The sequence below is a fragment of the Loxodonta africana genome, chromosome 26 (assembly GCF_030014295.1).
Source record: "Loxodonta africana isolate mLoxAfr1 chromosome 26, mLoxAfr1.hap2, whole genome shotgun sequence".
NCBI lineage: Eukaryota > Metazoa > Chordata > Mammalia > Proboscidea > Elephantidae > Loxodonta > Loxodonta africana.
In genome coordinates, this window is record NC_087367.1 from 37,433,077 (window position 1) to 37,451,608 (window position 18,532).

Below are 18,532 nucleotides of genomic sequence, written 5' to 3' on the forward strand. Positions count from 1 at the left end.
AGGGTTTGATGTGAGGATTTGAGAGGAAAGTATGTTTGGCACACAGCCTAATACTCAAATATTTGATGAATAAATGAAAAACACAACCGATACTCAATAAACGGTGATCATACATGACTCAGCGTTCCAAACTCCTAGTGAGCTACTGAACTGAAGACTCTTTCGCCTCCCTCCGCCCTCGGAGGCCTGATGCTCAGTCTGGAGTACGGCTCATATTTTCTCAGCCTCAACCAGTGCCAGGTCCATGGCCTGGAGAGAACGCTCTCGGTCTCTTCCTCTTGTCCGCCAGGAGTACACTGGTTTTGGAGCTATGCTTCGCCTCCTCTCTCTCCCCTTCCTCTTCTTAATGACACCACTCTACTATCGGGGGAGCTTCTCCTGCTGTTAGCGACCAGCGGAGATTCAGCACTTCGCTTTTCTCATCCTTTTTCTCTCTCAGTTTTCCGATTCTAATCTCTCAGTTTTCCGGTTCTAGGCCTTGTTCAGCCGCCCCAGGACACTGCCCTCCCGGTGGAGCCAACGCCACGTCTCTGAAATGACGCCAGGTCGGACCGCTACAGTTTTGACTATGGCTCGTTGCCTAAGAAACAGGGGAGGGGCTTGGGAAAGCGACAGACCTGCGCCGGGTTTGCGCAGGCGCTTGGGCCGTCACCTTCTACTATCGCGAGAATCGCCTCCCGGAAGTTCCACGTCAGTCAGTCTGCGGGTCCTCAGGTCGGTGGATCTTTCTGAGCCTGAGTCGGCGGTAGCAAGCGAGGGCCTTCGGACCTGGACGGACCGAGCCATGGTAGGTCCAGGCCCCGCAAGTGGAAGCGGGGCCCCGCCGGGTATAGCTGGCTCCTGGGACTCCGTGGCTGGGGCCCGCAGTAAGCAGCGGCCTGGGCTCCTGGTGCGGCCTTGCCAGGTCTCAATCAGGCGTGAGCCCTGAGAAGTTTGAGAAGGCTTTGGGGCCCAGGAATCCAAGGTGGTTTCTCGAGGCACTGCCTGTAGGTGAGGGATCTTTGACTTCCCTGGTGCTTGTCAGAGCCCCTTCGCTCTGCAGTGAGGTCCGTAGTCCAGGGACTCTAAGAGGCAGAAAATGTTGAACTCCGTAAGAAGGTGTGGTAAAGTTATTTCATTTTGCCCTTAAAACGATGACTGCTAACTTAGCGGAGAAGCTAAAAAAAGTAAAATGTTATGTGGAGTCAAAAGGGGAATTTTAAGCGCTTTAGGATCCCAGCTCTTAAATTTCTGGTGGGAAAAGAGTTGGGGAGGGGAGTTCATAAAACTGGCTAGTGTGCTTTTCTGCATTTGCAAATATAGTGGCTGGTAAGAATGGCAGTCACAACTACACTTTCTTTTTATCACCCTCACCGTAGAAAATGCCCTAAAATACCGGAAGACAAATGTCTTTTCAGAAAAATGTAAGAGTCAATGTTTTATATTTAAACATTTTCCTGTCTTTGTACTTGTTAGAAAGCATAAGATCAATGATTTTAAGCCTAAAGACCTTAAGGATTAATTAATCCAAGTCCCTCATCTTGCATTAAACAAAAATCCCGTAAGTTTGCACAGCTAATTGCAGCGGAATTGGTACTAAAACGGGAGTTCTCGTCATCTTTTATGGATCATTAATCTCTTGGAGAAACTGATAAAAGTGATGGGTACTCCCAGAAAGGTGCATGGAAGAACATACACAGCTTTACATAGAATTGCATTGAGTACACGCTCTAGGAAACCCTATGGGGCAGTTCTACCCTGTCATTAAAAAAAAAAACAAAAAAACCCATTGCCGTCGAGTCCAACCCTGTCATATAGGGGCGGAATTCACTTGATGGCACATAACGACAACAACACACAGACCTACTTCCCATCCCCAGCCTCATCTGTGGCCTTTCTTGTATCTCCAGGTTAAGAGGCCCTGAATGAGACCTCAGATCTCTTAAATATACGAACTCAAATCACTACAGCCTCTGGTTTGAGCTCTGCTATGCTTGCTGTAACATTTTCAGAAAAGGACCTTGGATCTGCCTAATTCCTTTTTTTTTTTTGCAGTCTTTTAATTAAGAATGTATTTCCGTAATGAATTATCACCTCCTTTCATTTAACGAATTTATAATTTTTTGTATAAGTTGAAAAGTATAAATTCATTCATTTACCAGAGAGCATTTATTATGTGCTGTGTATTTCAGTAAAACTTGCCAGTTGTGAGATAGAGCTATAAATAATGTTATATTGAGTGCTTACTATAAACTAGCCACTGTTCTAAGGGCTTGACTTTGAATTTAACTCACATAACACTAAGCAGGAGACAATAGAACTCTTTTTGTTATATATATGTTGAACCTGAGAGAGGTTAAGTAAACTTGCCCACTATTGCACATCTAAAATGAGTTGTGGAACTAGAATTTGAATACAGGCAGCATGACTTTCTAGACTTGAGTTATACTACCTATCGTCAACCCCTCATATCCAAATATATGTGGTGCTATGGAGATAAAGACACATATAAGAAGTGACCCTGTCCTCAAGGAGTACCTCCTGTAGTAAGCAAGAGACATGTACACAAATGTACTGTGAATGCTTGAAATCCTATAGGAAAAGAAAGGATACTTCTGGCTCAGGTCATCAGAAAGGTCTTATTAAGCTGAGTCCTAAATGCGTGCAGCTTTGGGAAGATGGAAATGGAGGGAGACATTTAGAGTCGAGGGTACAGTGTAAGCAAGACCAGGATCCTTATCTAACGAACTGCTCAGCACTCTCCCCAAGTACAATAGGCTGCTTCCCTCCATACCCTGTAGAGATGTCTGTCCTTGCACCTCAGGTACTTTGTGACAGATTTTGTTTGTAGAAGTAATACAGTTAATAAAGTTGTAGAAGAAATGAATGGCCCAGCATATTCAGGGAACAGGAATATTGAGTAGTTAATTTGATTAGTGTAAAGTTCATTCAAGGGCATTGTGGGAGATAAGTCTTAAAAGGTAATTAAGAAAAAAAAGGTAGTTGGGAAATAGATTTTCAAGAGCCTTGTTTTTAGGTGCTGTCTAGTTGGTTCCAACTCATAGCCACCCTGTGTACAACAGAATGAAACATGGCCCTATCCTGTGCCATCCTCCCATCTTTGTTATGCTTGAGTCCATTGATGGAGCCGCTGTGTCAATCCATCTCAATGAGGATCTTTCTCTTTTTACTGCCCCCCTACTAAGCATGATGTCCTTCTCCAGGGACAGGTCCCACATGTCCAAAGTATATAAGACGAAATCTTGCCATCTTTGTTTCTAAAGAGCATTCTGGCTGTACTTCTTCCAAGACAGATTTGTTAGTTCTTTTGGCAGTCCACAGTATATTCAGTATTCTTCACCAGCACCATATTTCAAAGGTGTCAGTTCTTTGGTCTTCCTTATTCATTGTCCAGTTTTCACGTGTGTATGAGACTATTGAAAACACCCTGGTTTGGGGGCAGGGTGCATCTTAGTCCTTAAAGTGACATCTTTGCTTTTTAACACTTTAAAGAGATCTTTTGCAGGAGATTTGCCGAGTGCAATATGTCATTTGATTTCTTGACTGTTGCTTCCATGGGCATTGATTGTGGATCCAAGTAAAATGAAATCCTTGACTTCAATTTTTTCTCCATTTATCATAGCGTTGTTTATTGGTCCAGTTGTGAGGATTTTTGTTTTCTTTATGTTGAGGTATAATCCATACTAAAGCCTGTGGTCTTTGATCTTCATCAGTAAGTACTTCAAGTCCTCTTTGCTTTCACCAGTCAAGGTTGTGTCATCTGCATATAGCAGGTTGTTAATGAGTCTTCGTCCAGTCCTGATGCCATGTTCTTCATATAGTCCAGCTTCTCAGATTATTTGCTCAGCATACAGATTGAATAAGTATGGTGAAAGGATACAAACTTGATTTGTACCTTTCCTGACTTTAAACCATGCGATATCCCCCAGTTCTATTGGAACGACTGCCTCTTGATCTACGTACAGGTTCCTCATGAGCACAGTTAAGTGTTCTGGAATTCCCATTCCTTGCAGTGTTATCCATAATTTGTTGAATGCCTTAGCATAGTCAATAAAACAGGCATAAACATCTTTCTGGTATTCTCTGCTTTCAGCCATGATCCAGCTGACATCAGCGGTGATATCACTTGTTCCATGCCTTCGTCTGAACCCGACTTGGATTTCTGTCAGTTCCCTGCCAGTGTACTGCTGCAACTGCTTTTGAATGATCTTCAGCAAAATTTTACTTGTGTGTGATACTAATGATATTGCTTGACAGTTTCCACATTCTGTTGAATCACCTTTCTTTGGAGTGGGCACAAATATAGGTCTCTTTCAGTTGTTTGGCCTGTCTTCCAAATTTCCTGGCATAGACAAGTGAGAACTTCCAGTGCTGCATCCATTTGTTGAAACATCTTAATTGATATTCGTCAATTCTTGGAGCCTTGTTTTTTGCCAGTGGTTTCAGTGCAGCCTGGACCTCTTCTTTCAGTACCAGTGGTTTTTGATCATATGCTCTCCTCTGCTCTGCTCTCCTCTCCTGAAATGGTACAGTGACTCTGATTATTCTTTTGATGCTTCCTGCATCGTTGAGTATTTTCCCCATAGAATCCTTCAGTATTGCAGCTCGAGGCTTGAATCTTTTCCTCAGTTCTTTCAGCTTGAGAAATGCTGAGCTTTCTTCCCTTTTGGTTTTCTATCTCCAGGTCTTTGCAAGTACCATTATAATATTTTACTTTCTCTCATCGAGCCACCCTTTGAAATCTTCTGTTCAGATCTTTTACTTCATCATTTCTTCCTTTTGCTTTAGCTACTCGATATTCAGGAGCAACTTTCAGAGTTTCTTCTGACATTCATTTTGATCTTTTCTTTCATTCCTGTCTCTTTAATGACCTTTTGCTTTCTTCATGTATGACGTCCTTGATGTCATTCTGCAACTTGTCTGATCTTTGGTCATTAGCGTTCAATGCGTCAAATCTATTTTTTTTTTATAATTTTTATTGTGCTTTAAGTGAAAGTTTACAAATCAAGTCAGTCTCTCACACAAAAACCCATGTACACCTTGCTACACGCTCCCAGTTACTCTCCGCCTAATGAGACAGCCTGCGCTCTCCCTCCACTCTCTCTGTTTGTGTCCATTTTGCCGCCTTCTAACCTCCTCCACCTTCCCATCTCCCCACCAGGCAGGAGATGCCAACATAATCTCAAGTGTCCACCTGATCCAAGAAGCTCACTCCTCACCAGCATCCCTCCCCAACCCATTGTCCAGTCCAATCCATGTCCAAAGAGTTGGCTTCAGGAATGGTTTTTGTCCTGGGCCAACAGAAGGTCTGGGGGCCATGACCACCAGGGTCCTTCTAGTCTCCGTCAGACCGTTCAGTCTGGTCTTATGAGAATTTGGGGTCTACATCCCACTGCTCTCCTTCTCCCTCAGGGCTTCTCCATTATGTTCCCTGTCAGGACAGTCATCGGTTGTAGCCAGGCACCATCTAGTTCTTCTGGTCTCAGGATGGTGTAGTCTCTGGTTCATGTGGTCCTTTCTGTCTCTTGGGCTCGTAATGGGCTTTTGCCTTGGTGTTGTTCATTCTCCTTTGATCCAGGTGGGTTGAGACCAATTGATGCATCTTAGATGGCTGCTTGCTAGCGTTTAAGACCCCAGATGCCATTCTTCAAAGTGGGATGCAGAATGTTTTCTTAATAGATTTTATTATGCCAATTGACTTAGATGTCCCCTGAAACCATGGTTCCCAAACCACTGCCCCTGCTACGCAGGCCTTCAAAGCATTCAGTTTATTCAGGAAACTTTTTTGCTTTTGGTTTAGTCCAGTTGTGCTGACCTCCCCTGTATTGTGTGCTGTCTTCCCCTTCACCTAAAGTAGTTCTTATCTACTATCTAATTAGTGGATGCCCCTCCCCCACCCTCCCTCCCTCCCCCCTCTCATAACCACAAAAGAATGTTTTCTTTTCAGTTTAAACTGTTTCTCAAGTTCTTATAATAGTGGTCTTATACAATATTTGTCCTTTTGCAACTGACTAATTTCACTCAGGATAATGCCTTCCAGGTTCTTCCATGTTGTGAAATGTTTCACAGATTGCTCACTGTTCTTTATCGATGCATAGTATTCCACTGTGTGAATATACCATAATTTATCTATCCATTCATCCGTTGACGGGCACCTTGGTTGCTTCCAAGTTTTTGCTATTGTAAACAGGGCTGCAATAAACATGGGTGTGCATAAATCTGTTTGTGTAAAGGCTCTTATTTCTCCAGGATATGTTCCAAGGAGTGGGATTGCTGGATTGTATGGTAGTTCTATTTCTAGGTTTGAAGGAAGTGCCAAATTGATTTGCAAAGTGGTTGTACCATTTGTCATTCCCACCAGCAGAGTAGAAGTGTTCCAATCTCTCCACAGCCTCTCCAATATTTATTACTTTGTGTTTTTTGGATTAATGGCAGCCTTGTCGGAGTGAGATGAAATCTCATTGTAGTTTTGATCTGCATTTCTCTAATGGCTACTGATGGTGAACATTTCCTCACATATGTGTTAAAACCCAATGCCCTCGAGTCGATTCCGACTCATATCTGTTAGCTACCTGAATGTCTTCTTTAGTGAAGTGTCTATTCATATCTTTTGCCCATTTTTTAATTGGGTTATTTGTCTTTTTGCAGTTGAGTTTTTACAGTATCATGTAGATTTTAGAGATTAGGCGCTGATCAGAAATATCATAGCTAAAAACTTTTTTCCAGTCTGTAGGTAGTCTTTTTACTCTTTTGGTGACGTCTTTGGATGAGCATAGGTGTTTGAATTTTAGGAGCTCCCATTTATCTAGTTTTTCTTCTACATTCTTTATAATGATTTGTATACTGTTTATGCCATGTATTAGGACTCCTATCATTGTCCCTATTTTTTCCTCCATGATCTTTATCGTTTTAGATTTTATATTTAGGTCTTTGATCCATTTTGAGCTTGTCTTTGGGCATGGAGTGAGGTATGGGTCTTGTTTCATGTTTTTGCAGATGGATATCCAGTTATGCCAGCATAATTTGTTAAAAAGACTGTCTTTTCCCCATTTAACTGTTTTGGAGCCTTTGTCAAATATCAACTGCTCATATGTGGATGGATTTATGTCTGGATTCTCAATTCTTTTCCATTGGTCCATGTATCTGTTGTTGTACCAGTACCAGGCTGTTTTGACTACTGTGGCGGTATAATAGGTTCTAAAATCAGGTAAAGTAAGGCCTCCTGCTTTGTTCCTTTTCAGTAATGCCTTATTTATCCAGGGCCTCTTTCCCTTCCATATGAAGTTGGTGATTTGTTTCTCCATCTCATTAAAAAATGTCGTTGGGATTTGGATCAGAATTTCATTAAATGTATGAATTGCTTTTGGTAGAATAGACAATTTTATAATGTTAAGTCTCCCTATCCACGAGCAAGGTGTGTTCTTCCACTTAGGTAAGTCTCTTTTGGTTTCTTGGCAGAAGTGTAGTGTAGTTTTCCTTGTATAAGTCTTTTACATCTCTGGTAAGATTTATTCCTAAGTAGTTTATTCAGTTCGGGGGCTACTGTAAATGGCATTGATTTGGTGATTTCCTCTTCGATGTTCTTTTTGTTGGTGTAGAGGAATCCAACTGATTTTTGTATATTCATCTTGTATCCTGATACTCTGCTGAACTCTTCTATCAGTTTCAGTAGTTTTCTGGAGTATTCCTTAGGGTTTTCTGTGTATACCATCATGTCATCTGGAAATAGAGGTACTTTTACTTCTTCCTTGCCATTCTGGATGTCCTGTATTTCTTTATCTAGCCTAATTGCTCTGGCTAGGACTTCCAGCACAATGTTGAATAAGAGTGGTGATCAAGGGCATCCTTGTCTACTTCCCAGTCTCAGTGGGAATATTTTCAGGCTCTCTCCATTTAGGGTGGTGTTGGCTGTTGGCTTTGTATAAATGCCCTTTATTATGTTGAGGAATTTTCCTTCTATTCCTATTTTGCTGAGAGTTTTTATCATGAATGAGTGTTGAACTTAGTCAAATGCCTTTTCTGCATCAATTCATAAAATCATGTGATTCTTGTCTTTTGTTTTATTTATGTGGTAGATTACATTAATTGTTTTTCTAATGTTGAACATCCCTGCATCCCACTTGGTCATGGTGAATTATTTTTTTGATATGTTGTTGAATTCTATTGGCTAGAATTTTGTTGAGGTTTTTGCATCTACATTCATGAGGGACATAGGTGTATAATTTTCTTTTCTTGTGGTGTCTGTACCTGGTTTTGGTATCAGAGATATGGTGGCTTCATAGAATGAGTTTGATAGTAGTCTGCCCTTTTCTATGCACTAAAATACCTTTAGTAGTAGTGGTGTTAACTCTGCTCTGTAAGTTTGGTAGAACTCTGCAGTGAAGCCATCCGGACCAGGGCTTTTTTGTTGGCAGTTTTTTGATTACCTTTTTAATCTCTTCTTTTGTTATATGTCTATTTAGTTGTTCTACTTCTGTTTGTGTTAGCTTAGGGTAGTGTATTTCTAGGAATTCATCCATTTCTTCTAGGTTTTCAAATTTGCTTGAGTATAGCTTTTTATAGGAATCTGATATGATTCTTTTAATTTCAGTTGGGTCTGTTGTAATTTCGCCCCTCTCATTTCTTCATTTCTTATTCGGGTTATTTGCTTCCTCTCCTGTTTTTCTTTTGTCAGTTTGGCCAGTGGTTTATCAATTTTGTTGATTTTTTTAAAAAAAAACAGCTTTTGGTCTTGTTAATTCTTTCAGTTGTTTTTCTGTTTTCTATTTCATTTAGTTCAGCTGTAATTTTTATTATTTGTTTTCTTCTGGTGCCTTGTGGGTTTCTTTTGTTGCTCTCTATTTGTTCAAGTTGTAGGGATAATTCTTTGATTTTGGCCCTTTCGTCTTTTTGGATGTGTGCATTTATTGATATAAATTGGCTTCTGAGCACCGCTTTTGCTGTGTCCCAAAGGTTCTGATAGGAAGTGTTTTCATTCTCAATGGATTCTCTGAATTTTGGTATTCCATCCTTACCGTCTTCTGTAATCCAGTCTTTTTTGAGCAGGGTATTGTTCAGTTTCCAAGTGTTTGGTTTCTTTTCCGTTACTGATTTCCACTTTTATGGCCTTATGGTCAGAGAAGATTCTTTGTAATATTTCAGTGTTTTGGATTCTGCTAAGACTTGCTTTATGACCTAATATGTGGTCTATTCTAGGGAATGTTCCATGTGCACTAGAAAAGAAAGTATGGTTGGTTGCTGTTGGGTGGAGTTTTCTGTATATGTCTACAAGATCAAGTTGGTTGATTGTGGCATTTAGACCTTCGTGTCTTTATTGAGGTTCTTTCTGGATGTCTTGTCATTCACCAAAAGTGGTGTGTGGAAGTCTCCTACTATTATTGTGGAGCGGTCTATCTCACTTTTCAATGCTGTTAGAGTTTGTTTTAGGTACCTTGCAGCCCTGTCATTGGGTGCATAAATATTTAATATGGTTATATCTTCTTGGTGTATTGTCCCTTTAATCATTATGTAGTGTCCTTCCTTATCCTTTCTGATGGATATAACTTTAAAGTTTATTTTGTCAGAAATTAATATTGCCACTCCTGCTCTTTTTTGATTGTTGTTTGCTTGATGTATTTTTTTCCATCCTTTGAGTTTTAGTTTGTTTGTGTCTCTAAGTCTAAGGTGTGTCTCTTGTAGGCAGCATATAGACGGACCATGTTTTTTAATCCATTCTGCCAGTTTCTGACTCTTTATTGGTGCATTTAGTCCATTTACATTCAGGTAATTATGGATAGGTATGAGTTTAGTACTATGAATTTGATGTCTTTTTGTGTGTGTTGACGGTTTCTTTTTCCCACTTGATTTTATGTGCTGAGTAGATTTCTTTATATATTGACCTTTCCTCATATTTGTTGTTGTTGATTTTGTTTCTGCTGAGTCTGTACTTTTCCTTTGTATTTTATTTTGATGTGTAGGATAGTGTGTCTGCTTTGTGGTTACCTTATTATTTACCCCTATTTTTCTAAATTTAAAACTAACTTTTATTTCTTTTTATCACTGTATCTTCCTCTCCATATGGAAGGTGTATGATTACATTTTTTAGTCCCTCTTTATTATTTTAACATGGTCTTCTTTCATGTAATAACATTGTTGTTACCCTGTTTTGGGCTTTTTTTTTTTATAATCTTGCTTTGTTTTTTTTGGATTTCCCTGTCTGGGTTGACTTCTGGTTGCTCTGCCCAGTGTTCTAGTCTTGGATTGATACCTGATATTATTGATTTTCTAACCATAGAATTCGTTTTAGTATTTCTTATAGTTTTGTTTGGTTTTTACAAATTCCCTAAATTTGTGTTTATCTGGAAATGTCTTAATTTCACCTTCATATTTAAGAGACGGTTTTGCTGCATATGATTTTTGGCAGGCAATTTTTTTCTTCGACTTTTTAAATATGTCATCCCATTGCCTTCTTGCCTGCATGCTTTCTGCCAAGTAGTCTGAGCTTATTCTTATTGGCTCTCCTTTGTAGGTGACTTTTCATTTATTCCTCGCTGCTCTTATAATTGTCTCTTTATCTTTGGTTTTGGCAAGTTTGATTATAATATGTCTTGGTGATTTTCTTTCAACATCTACCTTATGTGGAGTTCCATGAGCTTCTTGGATAGATATCTTCTCATCTTTCACAATATCAGGGAAGTTTTCTGCCAACAAATCTTCAACAATTCTCTCTGTATTTTCTGTTGTCCCTCCCTGTTTTGGTACTCCAGTCACTCATAGGTTTTTTCTCTTGGTAGAGTCCCACAGGATTCTTAAGGTTTCTTCATTTTTTAAAATTCTCTTATCTGATTTTTCTTCAAATATATTAATGCCAAGTGATTTATCTTTGAATTCAGAAATTTTAGCTTCTACTTGCTCAATTCTGCTCCTCTGACTTTCTATTGAGTTGTCTCATCCTTTAATTTTGTTGTTAATCTTTTGAATTTCTGATTGCCATCTATGGATTTTTCCAGCTTATTCAGCTTTTCATTATGTTCCTGAATAATCTTTCTAATTTCTTCAGTTGCTTTACTTGTGTGTTCCTTGGCTTATTCTGCGTATTCCCTCATTTCCTTCTTGATGTCTTGAAGGGCTCTGTATATTAAACTTTTGTGTTCTACATCTGGTAATTCCAGGAATGTGCTTTCATCTAGAAGATCCCTGGATTCTTTGTTTTGAGAGCCTGTTGAGGGGATCATGGTCTGTTTCTTTATGTGACTTGATATTGACTGTTGTCTCCGAGCCATCCATAAGTTATTGTATTAGTTTATGCTCGCTTACTGTGTCGTAGCTTCTTGCTTTGTTTTGTTTTGGTATACCCCTATGGGTTGCTTGAGTGCGGTAGCTTGATTATTTTCGCCTTTGCGGCTCGGTGTCCTGTCCCCAGCTGGCTAGAGCTGCTATCAGGTATATCAGTCTAGGAGTCCATTCAGTTTTCTTGTATGAATTCAGCTTAGGTTTCCAGGTAGCTGATCATCAAGTGTGTGTTCCAGGCTCTGTCCTACAGTCTTAGAGGGGCAGGGGTGGTTGGCTTATATACTGGTATCTGATTGCAGCAGGGGGTCATGCTCTGAACAAGGCAGGGGGCTGAGAACTGACCCCCAAGTGTCTTTGAGGAAAATGCATGTCTGTTCCCTAGAGCGTGCTAGTGGGTGGGTTCTGCAGAGGGACCATGGGCACCCAAAGTTTTTGGTTGTAAGGACAGGGAGATACCAGTTATCTTTGGACTCCTGTCACGGGTGGCTGGGTGACCTGAGTGGAGCTACGTCCTTAAGTCCGTGGTGTGGGTAGGTGATGACCTTGTTTAATAGGGAAAGCAATGTCAAACATGAAACACCCACCTCTCCACCGCACAGCTGAAATAATTGGAGTTTGCCAACAAGGGCCTATTCTCCCAAAATAGGCCCACACAGGTCCATGCAGAAGGAAAAGGTGCTCAAGGTCCACAGATGGTTTATGCCTGGACAGGAGCTGCTTCTGTCATGAGCTCCCCTGGTTAATGGAGATAGCAAATTATCTTTTCCCGCCAATTGCAAATTTTTTCCTTCCCCAAGTCCAGGAGGATGGCTCTAGGTGCTCATCAGGGTCTATCTCAGGCCCAGGGATTTAGCCGCTGAAGCCAGCTTGGGGTTTGTGGGGGTGGGAGGTGTGGTAAAATATATGCAAGTTCTTAGCGTTTGTCGAGAGCGCTGTTCCCCTCAGGTTCCGGAGGTGAGAGTGGGCTGTGTGGCTGGCTGCTTCTCCCTGAGGAAACTGCGACCAAACGCTAGTACTAGCCCACTGCCGCTGCTCCAGGAATGGTGCCTGAGGGCTCCGCGCATTTCAGGTCAGGTAACTCCGCTCCACTTCTGAATGGTCTCTTCCTCCCCTGCCCCTCAGTTTGTTGTCTAAGCTTGCCTTTGATGCTCCAGGCTCCCAGCTTGTCATAAATATACTCGTTTTAATTGTTTTTTCAGGTCTTTGTTGTAAAGAGGGCTCTCTAGAAGTATCTGCCTATTCCACCTTCTTGGCTCCCGCGTCAAATCTAGTCTTGAGATGGTCTCTGAATTCAGGTGGGATATACTCAAGGTTGTACTTTGCCTCTCGTGGACTTGTTCTAATTTTCTTCAACTTCAGCCTGAGCTTGCATATGAGGAATTGATGGTCTGTTCCACAGTCGGCCCTTGGCCTTGTTCTGACTGGTGATATTGATATGCAGCTTTTCCATCTTCTCTTTCCACATTTGTAGTCTGTTTGATTCCTGTGTCTTCTGTCTGGCGAGGTCCTCATATATAGTCACCATTTATGTCATTGACAAAAGGTATTTGCAATGAAGAAGCCCTTGGTTTTGCAAAATTGTATCATGCACTCCCCAGCAGTGTTTCTATCACCAAGGTCATCTTTTCCAGCTACCGATTCTTCTTCTCTGTTTCCAACTTTTTCATTCCAATTGCCAGTAATTATGAATGCATCATGAGTGCATGTTTGATCAATTTCAGACTGTGGAAGTTGGTGAAAATCTTCAATTTCTTCATCTTTGACCTTAGCGGTTGGTGCGTAGATTTGAATAATATTGTATTAACTGTTCTTCCTTGTAGGCATATGGATATTATCCTGTCACTGACAATGTTTTACCTCAGGATAGATCTTGAAAGGTTCCAGAGCCTTGCATATTAGGAAAAAGGGTTTGATTATTATTTGATTAATAGCAAAAAACCTTTGGGGGCTTTTGATCAAAGGGGCGTTAAAGTGTTTTTGGAAGGGCCGTCTGGTTTATGAGAAAGGTTGGTTAAATTGGTGGGAGATAGGAAATGGTGGGGGGATATTTAGAAGCTATTACAAATAGTTTGTCATCACAGGATAGAGATGTTAATTACTGAGAGTCCTATTAGTGTAGTGGCAGAATAATTGAAAAATGAAAGATAGTAGTAATTGTGAAAAAGGACCTGAAAACTGATTGATGGGTGCAAGGAAGAAGCAGGCATCAAATGTAATTTTTATCTCTAAGGCCCAGTTGAAATGGACTATTCATGCCTGTAGCATGCCCTGACCTTTTCCACCCCAGAGTGGAAAACTGGAAGTCATCCTAAATTCAATGTTGTTAGTTTTTTGAGAATTAAGTTCAATGTTAAGCCCTTAGAACAGTGCCTGGCCTATAGTAAGCTCTCACCTCTGACTGGAAGACACCCCCACCCCACCAAAAACAAAACTGATTCTTGCCCTCATAGAGCTTAGATGCTAGGCTGGGAAACAGACAATCGTTAGGGTGTTAATGACCCCCCCACTTGACTCAAATCTTACTGGAATACTACTTCCAGCCTGACTGATTTACTAATGTTACCAACTAAGTTTCCTTTTGCTCCCTTTTGAACCATTATGACACTTTTTATCTCTTTTGGCTCTTTTCGCATTCTGCATTGTGTTGAAGTAACTTACATACTTTTCTCACCAGATTGTAAGCTCCTTAAGGACATACAATATTCGCTCACCTTTTATTCCCTAGAGCACCAAATATTTGCTTTGCCTATTTTCAACATTTAATTTATGCCTATCCTTCAAGACCTGATTGAAATGCCTCCTCCGTGAATACATCCCTGTTTTCTCTTGGCCAGAAATGATCCTTACCCACTTCGAACGCCTTTGTCACTTTTGTTTCGCTTAACTTGTGGTACTGACACATTTATTTTGTATTACATGCCTAATTTATACCTCCTTTTGGACAGATCTGCATTTTACTCATCTCTGTATTCCTCAGAGTGCCTGACAATGTCTTATACAAAGTAATCACTTAAATGTTGGGAGAAATACGATAGCAAGAGCCCATACCTGTGCCTTTAAAACTGGGATTTGTGCAATGGGAGTATGTAAAGTTTACATATCTCCGGCCCACTTTCCTGGAGCATCACTTTTACTCAATAATAAGTCATTTAAAACGTTTTTATGGCAAAACATACACAGTATGTAAGTATTGGGTTTCCTCAGTTAGTTATTGCAGGAAAAGTGTTAAGATGTGCCGGCCTATGTGATAGACCCCACCATGGTTCTTGATACATAGTAGACACTTGTTGACTATGAAGGAACCAGAAAAAAGGAGTTGGATTATAACTAATGGGGCAAAATTTAGAAATGGATGAAATAAAAGGTCCCACTTCCTTGAGAAGATGGTTTAAGGTAGAAAGTTTGAGAGGGAGAGGAAGGTACAGTAGTGGAAACATTTTTGAGGTGATTGAAAAGAAGAGACAGAACTCTGATCTTTCAAAGTAAGCAAAACCCCGTTGCCGTCGGGCCAATTCTGACTCATAGTGACCCCTACAGCACAGAGTAGAACTGCCCCATAGGGTTTCAAGGAGCACCTGGTGGATTCGTGCTGCTGTCCTTTTGGTTAGCAGCCGTAGCTATTAACCACTACGCCACCAGGGGTTCCTTTTAAAGTAAGGTAAGGGCTAAAAGCTATGAGTCGGAATCGACTCGACGGCATTGGATTTTTTTTTTTTAAAGGGCTAAAAATAGTTACTGAAAGTGAGTTAGATGTGTATAGAAGTAACGACAAGGTTTGAAATAGTCAGAGACCCACACTTAATAGAGATCCAAAAAGATACGAACAAAGGACTTGTGAGGTGTTTGTTTTGTCTCCAGAAATTTTCTCTGCTAGCTTTTTGTTTTATGTTGAAAAGAAACCTTAAATTTATGTGACCATTCATGGTCATCATGGAAGCTCACAAAACTAAAGAGTTGATAGAAATTCAACTTGCCAAATAAACTTGTAGATTGGGTTTAAGACCTCTTGAAATAGAAATATATTTTAAGTCAGCCTTTCACAACATACTTTCAAGAGAGAATTAAGTTCTGCTGCCCCAAAGCGTCATTGTATATAATGAATTAATTTTTCTGCTAGAATGGCCCCCATGGGAGAATTGAGAAAATAGTCACTAAAGTTATATTCTGTATTCTCTGGTTTGAATGAGGAATCTGGGTGATACAGGCTGTTTTAAACTATTACTGTTTTCTGACTCAGGAGAATATTTTAGTTTTGATTAAAATTGTTCCTAATTTTCATCAAGTTTGTTTCTGTAGCTTAATCTATTAAAATATTGCAAAAGTTCCTACATGACTTCAAAGGCCTTTATGATTGTAATCCTATTAATCATGTGCTTAATTGCCTTGCATTTACTAATATTTTGTCAAAATCAACCCACTTTTCTCTGAAGAACTTAATATTATGGTTTAGGGATACTAGTACTTCATGAATAACACTTCTTAAGATTTTTTTCTGATATAACATGATTGGCATAGGTACAAAATTGTGATGTATTAAATATTTTACATTTATTTGTTAGGTATATTATAAACCAGAGGTTTCCTAAAGTGTGGTCCCCAGGGTCCTTTCAGCTGATCCAGAAATTTATGACTATTTTTTTTTTGTTTTGGTACCTTTTTTTTTTTTTTTGTACTTTAGATAAAGGTTTATAGAACAAACTAGCTTCTTATTAAACAGTCCACGTATTGTTTTATGACATTGGTTAACAACCCCATGACACGTCAACGCTGTTCTTTCTCAACCTTGGGTTCCCTATTACCAGCTTTCCTGTCCCCTTCTGCCTTCTAGTCCTTGCCCCTGGGCTGGTGTGCCCCTTTAGTCTCATTTTGTTTTATGGGCCTGTCTAATCTTTGGCAGAAGGGCGAACCTTAGGAGTGACTTCAGTACTGAGCTAAAAGGGTGTCCAGGGGCCATACTCTCTGGGTGTCTCCAGTCTCTGTCAGGCCAGTAAGTCTGGTCTTTTTTGTGAGTTAGAATTTTGTTCCACATTTTCCTCCAGCTCTGTCCAGGACCCTCTATTGTGATGCCTGTCAGCAGTCAGTGGTGGTAGCCAGGCACCATCTAGTTATACTGGACTCAGTCTGGTGAAGGTTGTGATCTGGTGAAGGTTGTGATAGTCGTGATCTATTAGTCCTTTAGACTAATCTTTCCTTGGTATCTTTAGTTTTCTTCATTCTCCCTTGCACCTGAAGGGGTGAGACCACTGGAGTATCTTAGATGGCTGCTTACAGTTTTTTAAGACCCTAGAAACTACTCACCAGAGTAGAATGTAGAACATTTTCTTTATAAAACTGTTATGCCTGTTGAGCTAAATGTTCCCCAAGGCTGTGGTTCCCACAGCCCTCAGCCCAGCAATTAGTCCCTCAGGGAGTTTGGATGTGTCTATGGAGCTTTCATGACCTTGCCTTGTACAAGTTGTGCTGGCTTCCCCAGTATTTTATACTGTCTTATTCTTCACCAAAGTTACCACTTATCTATTGTCTAGTCACTATTTTTCCATCCCCATCCCTTTTCCCTCATAACCATCAAAAATTGTTTCTTTTTGTGTGTAAACCTTTTCATGAGTTTTTATAATGGTGGTCTCATCTCATACAGTATTTGTCCTGTTGTGATTTTTTTTAATTGTGCTTTTAGCAAAAGCTTACAATTCAATTTCTCATACAAAAACTTATACATACATTGTTGTGTGACCCTAGTTGCTCTCCCTACAATATGACAGCCCACTCCTTTCCACCCTGTATTTCCTGTGTCCATTCAATCAGCTCCTGTCCCCCTCTGCTTTCTCATCTCGCCTCCAGACAGGAGCTGCCCACATAGTCTCGTGTCTACTAGAGCTAAGAAACACGCTTCTTACTAGTATCATTTTATGTCTTATAGTCCAGTCTAATCTTTGTCTGAAGAGTTGGCTTTGAGAATGGCTTCAGTTTTGGGCTAACAGAGAGTCCAGGGACCATGACCACTGGGGTCCATCCAGTCTCGATCGGACCATTAAGTCTGGTCTGTTTACTAGAGTTTGAGGTCTGCATCCCACTGTTCTCCTGGTCCATCGGGGATTCTCTGTTGTGTTCCCTGTCAGGGCAGTCATCGGAGGTAGCCAGGCACCGTCTAGTTCTTCCCATCTCAGACTAATGGAGTCTCTGGTTTATGTGGCCCTTTCTTTCTCTTGGGTTCATATTTTCCTTGTGTCTTTGGTGTTCTTCGTTCTCCTTTGCTCCAGGAGGATTGAGACCAATTGATGCATCTGAGATGGCCGCTTGCAAGCTTTTAAGACCTGTCCGTTTGTGATTGACATTTCACTCAGCATAATGCCCTCCATATTCATCCATGTTGTGAGATGCTTTGCGGATTCGTCATTGTTCTCTGTCGTTGCATAGTACTCCATTGTGTGTATGTACCATAGTTTGTTTATCCATTCATTTGTTGATGGGCATCTAGGTTGTTTCCATCTTTTTGCTATTGTGAACAATGCTGCAGTAAACATGGGTGTGCATATGCCTATTTGTGTGACGACTCTTATTTCTCTACAATATATTCCTAGGAGCAGGATTGCTGGATCGTAGTGTATTTCTATTTCCAGCTTTCTAAGGAAACGTCATATCGTTTTACAAAATGGTTGTATCATTGTGCATTTCCACCAGCAGTGCATAAGAGTTCCAATCTCCCCTCAGCCTCTCCAGCATTCATTATTTTCTGATTTTTTGATTTGTGCCAGTAATGCTGGGATAAGGTGGTATCTCATTGTGGTTTTGATTTGCATTTCTCTAATATCTAGTGATTGCAAGCATTTCCTCATGTGTCTGTTGGCTGCTTGAATGTCTTTGGTGAATTGTCTGTTCACTTCCGTTGCCCATTTATCAATTGCATTATTTGTCTTCTTGTTGTAGAGGTGTTGGATTTTCTGGTACATTTTAGAGATTAGACCTTTGTCGAATTTGTAATAGCCAAAAATTTTTTCACAGTCTGCAGGTACTCCTTTTAATCTTTCGGTGAAATCTTTTGATGAGCTTAAGAGTTTGATTTTTAGAAGATCCCAGTTACCTAGCTCATCTTCTCGTGTTTGTATGTTGTTAGTTATGGTTTGTGTCTGTTAATGCTGTGTATTAGGGCCTCTAGTGTTGATTCCATTTGTTCTTCTATGATCTTTACAGTTTTGGGCTTTATATTTAGGTCTTTGATCCATTTTGAATTAGTTTTTGTGTATGGTGTGAGGTATGGGTCCTG

At 40.4% G+C, this 18,532-nt stretch overlaps 1 protein-coding gene across 1 annotated transcript in view; it reads left to right on the forward strand.

The window, feature by feature from the left end:
* The first annotated feature begins 652 nt into the window (after positions 1-652).
* Positions 653-18,532, forward strand: part of COPB2 (COPI coat complex subunit beta 2) — a 58,155-nt gene continuing 40,275 nt past the window's right edge. Inside the window, exon 1 of the mRNA XM_010599483.3 lies at positions 653-787. Coding sequence (XP_010597785.1) covers positions 785-787 — 3 coding nt within the window. The 5' untranslated portion in view covers positions 653-784. The remainder of the gene's footprint in view (positions 788-18,532) is intronic.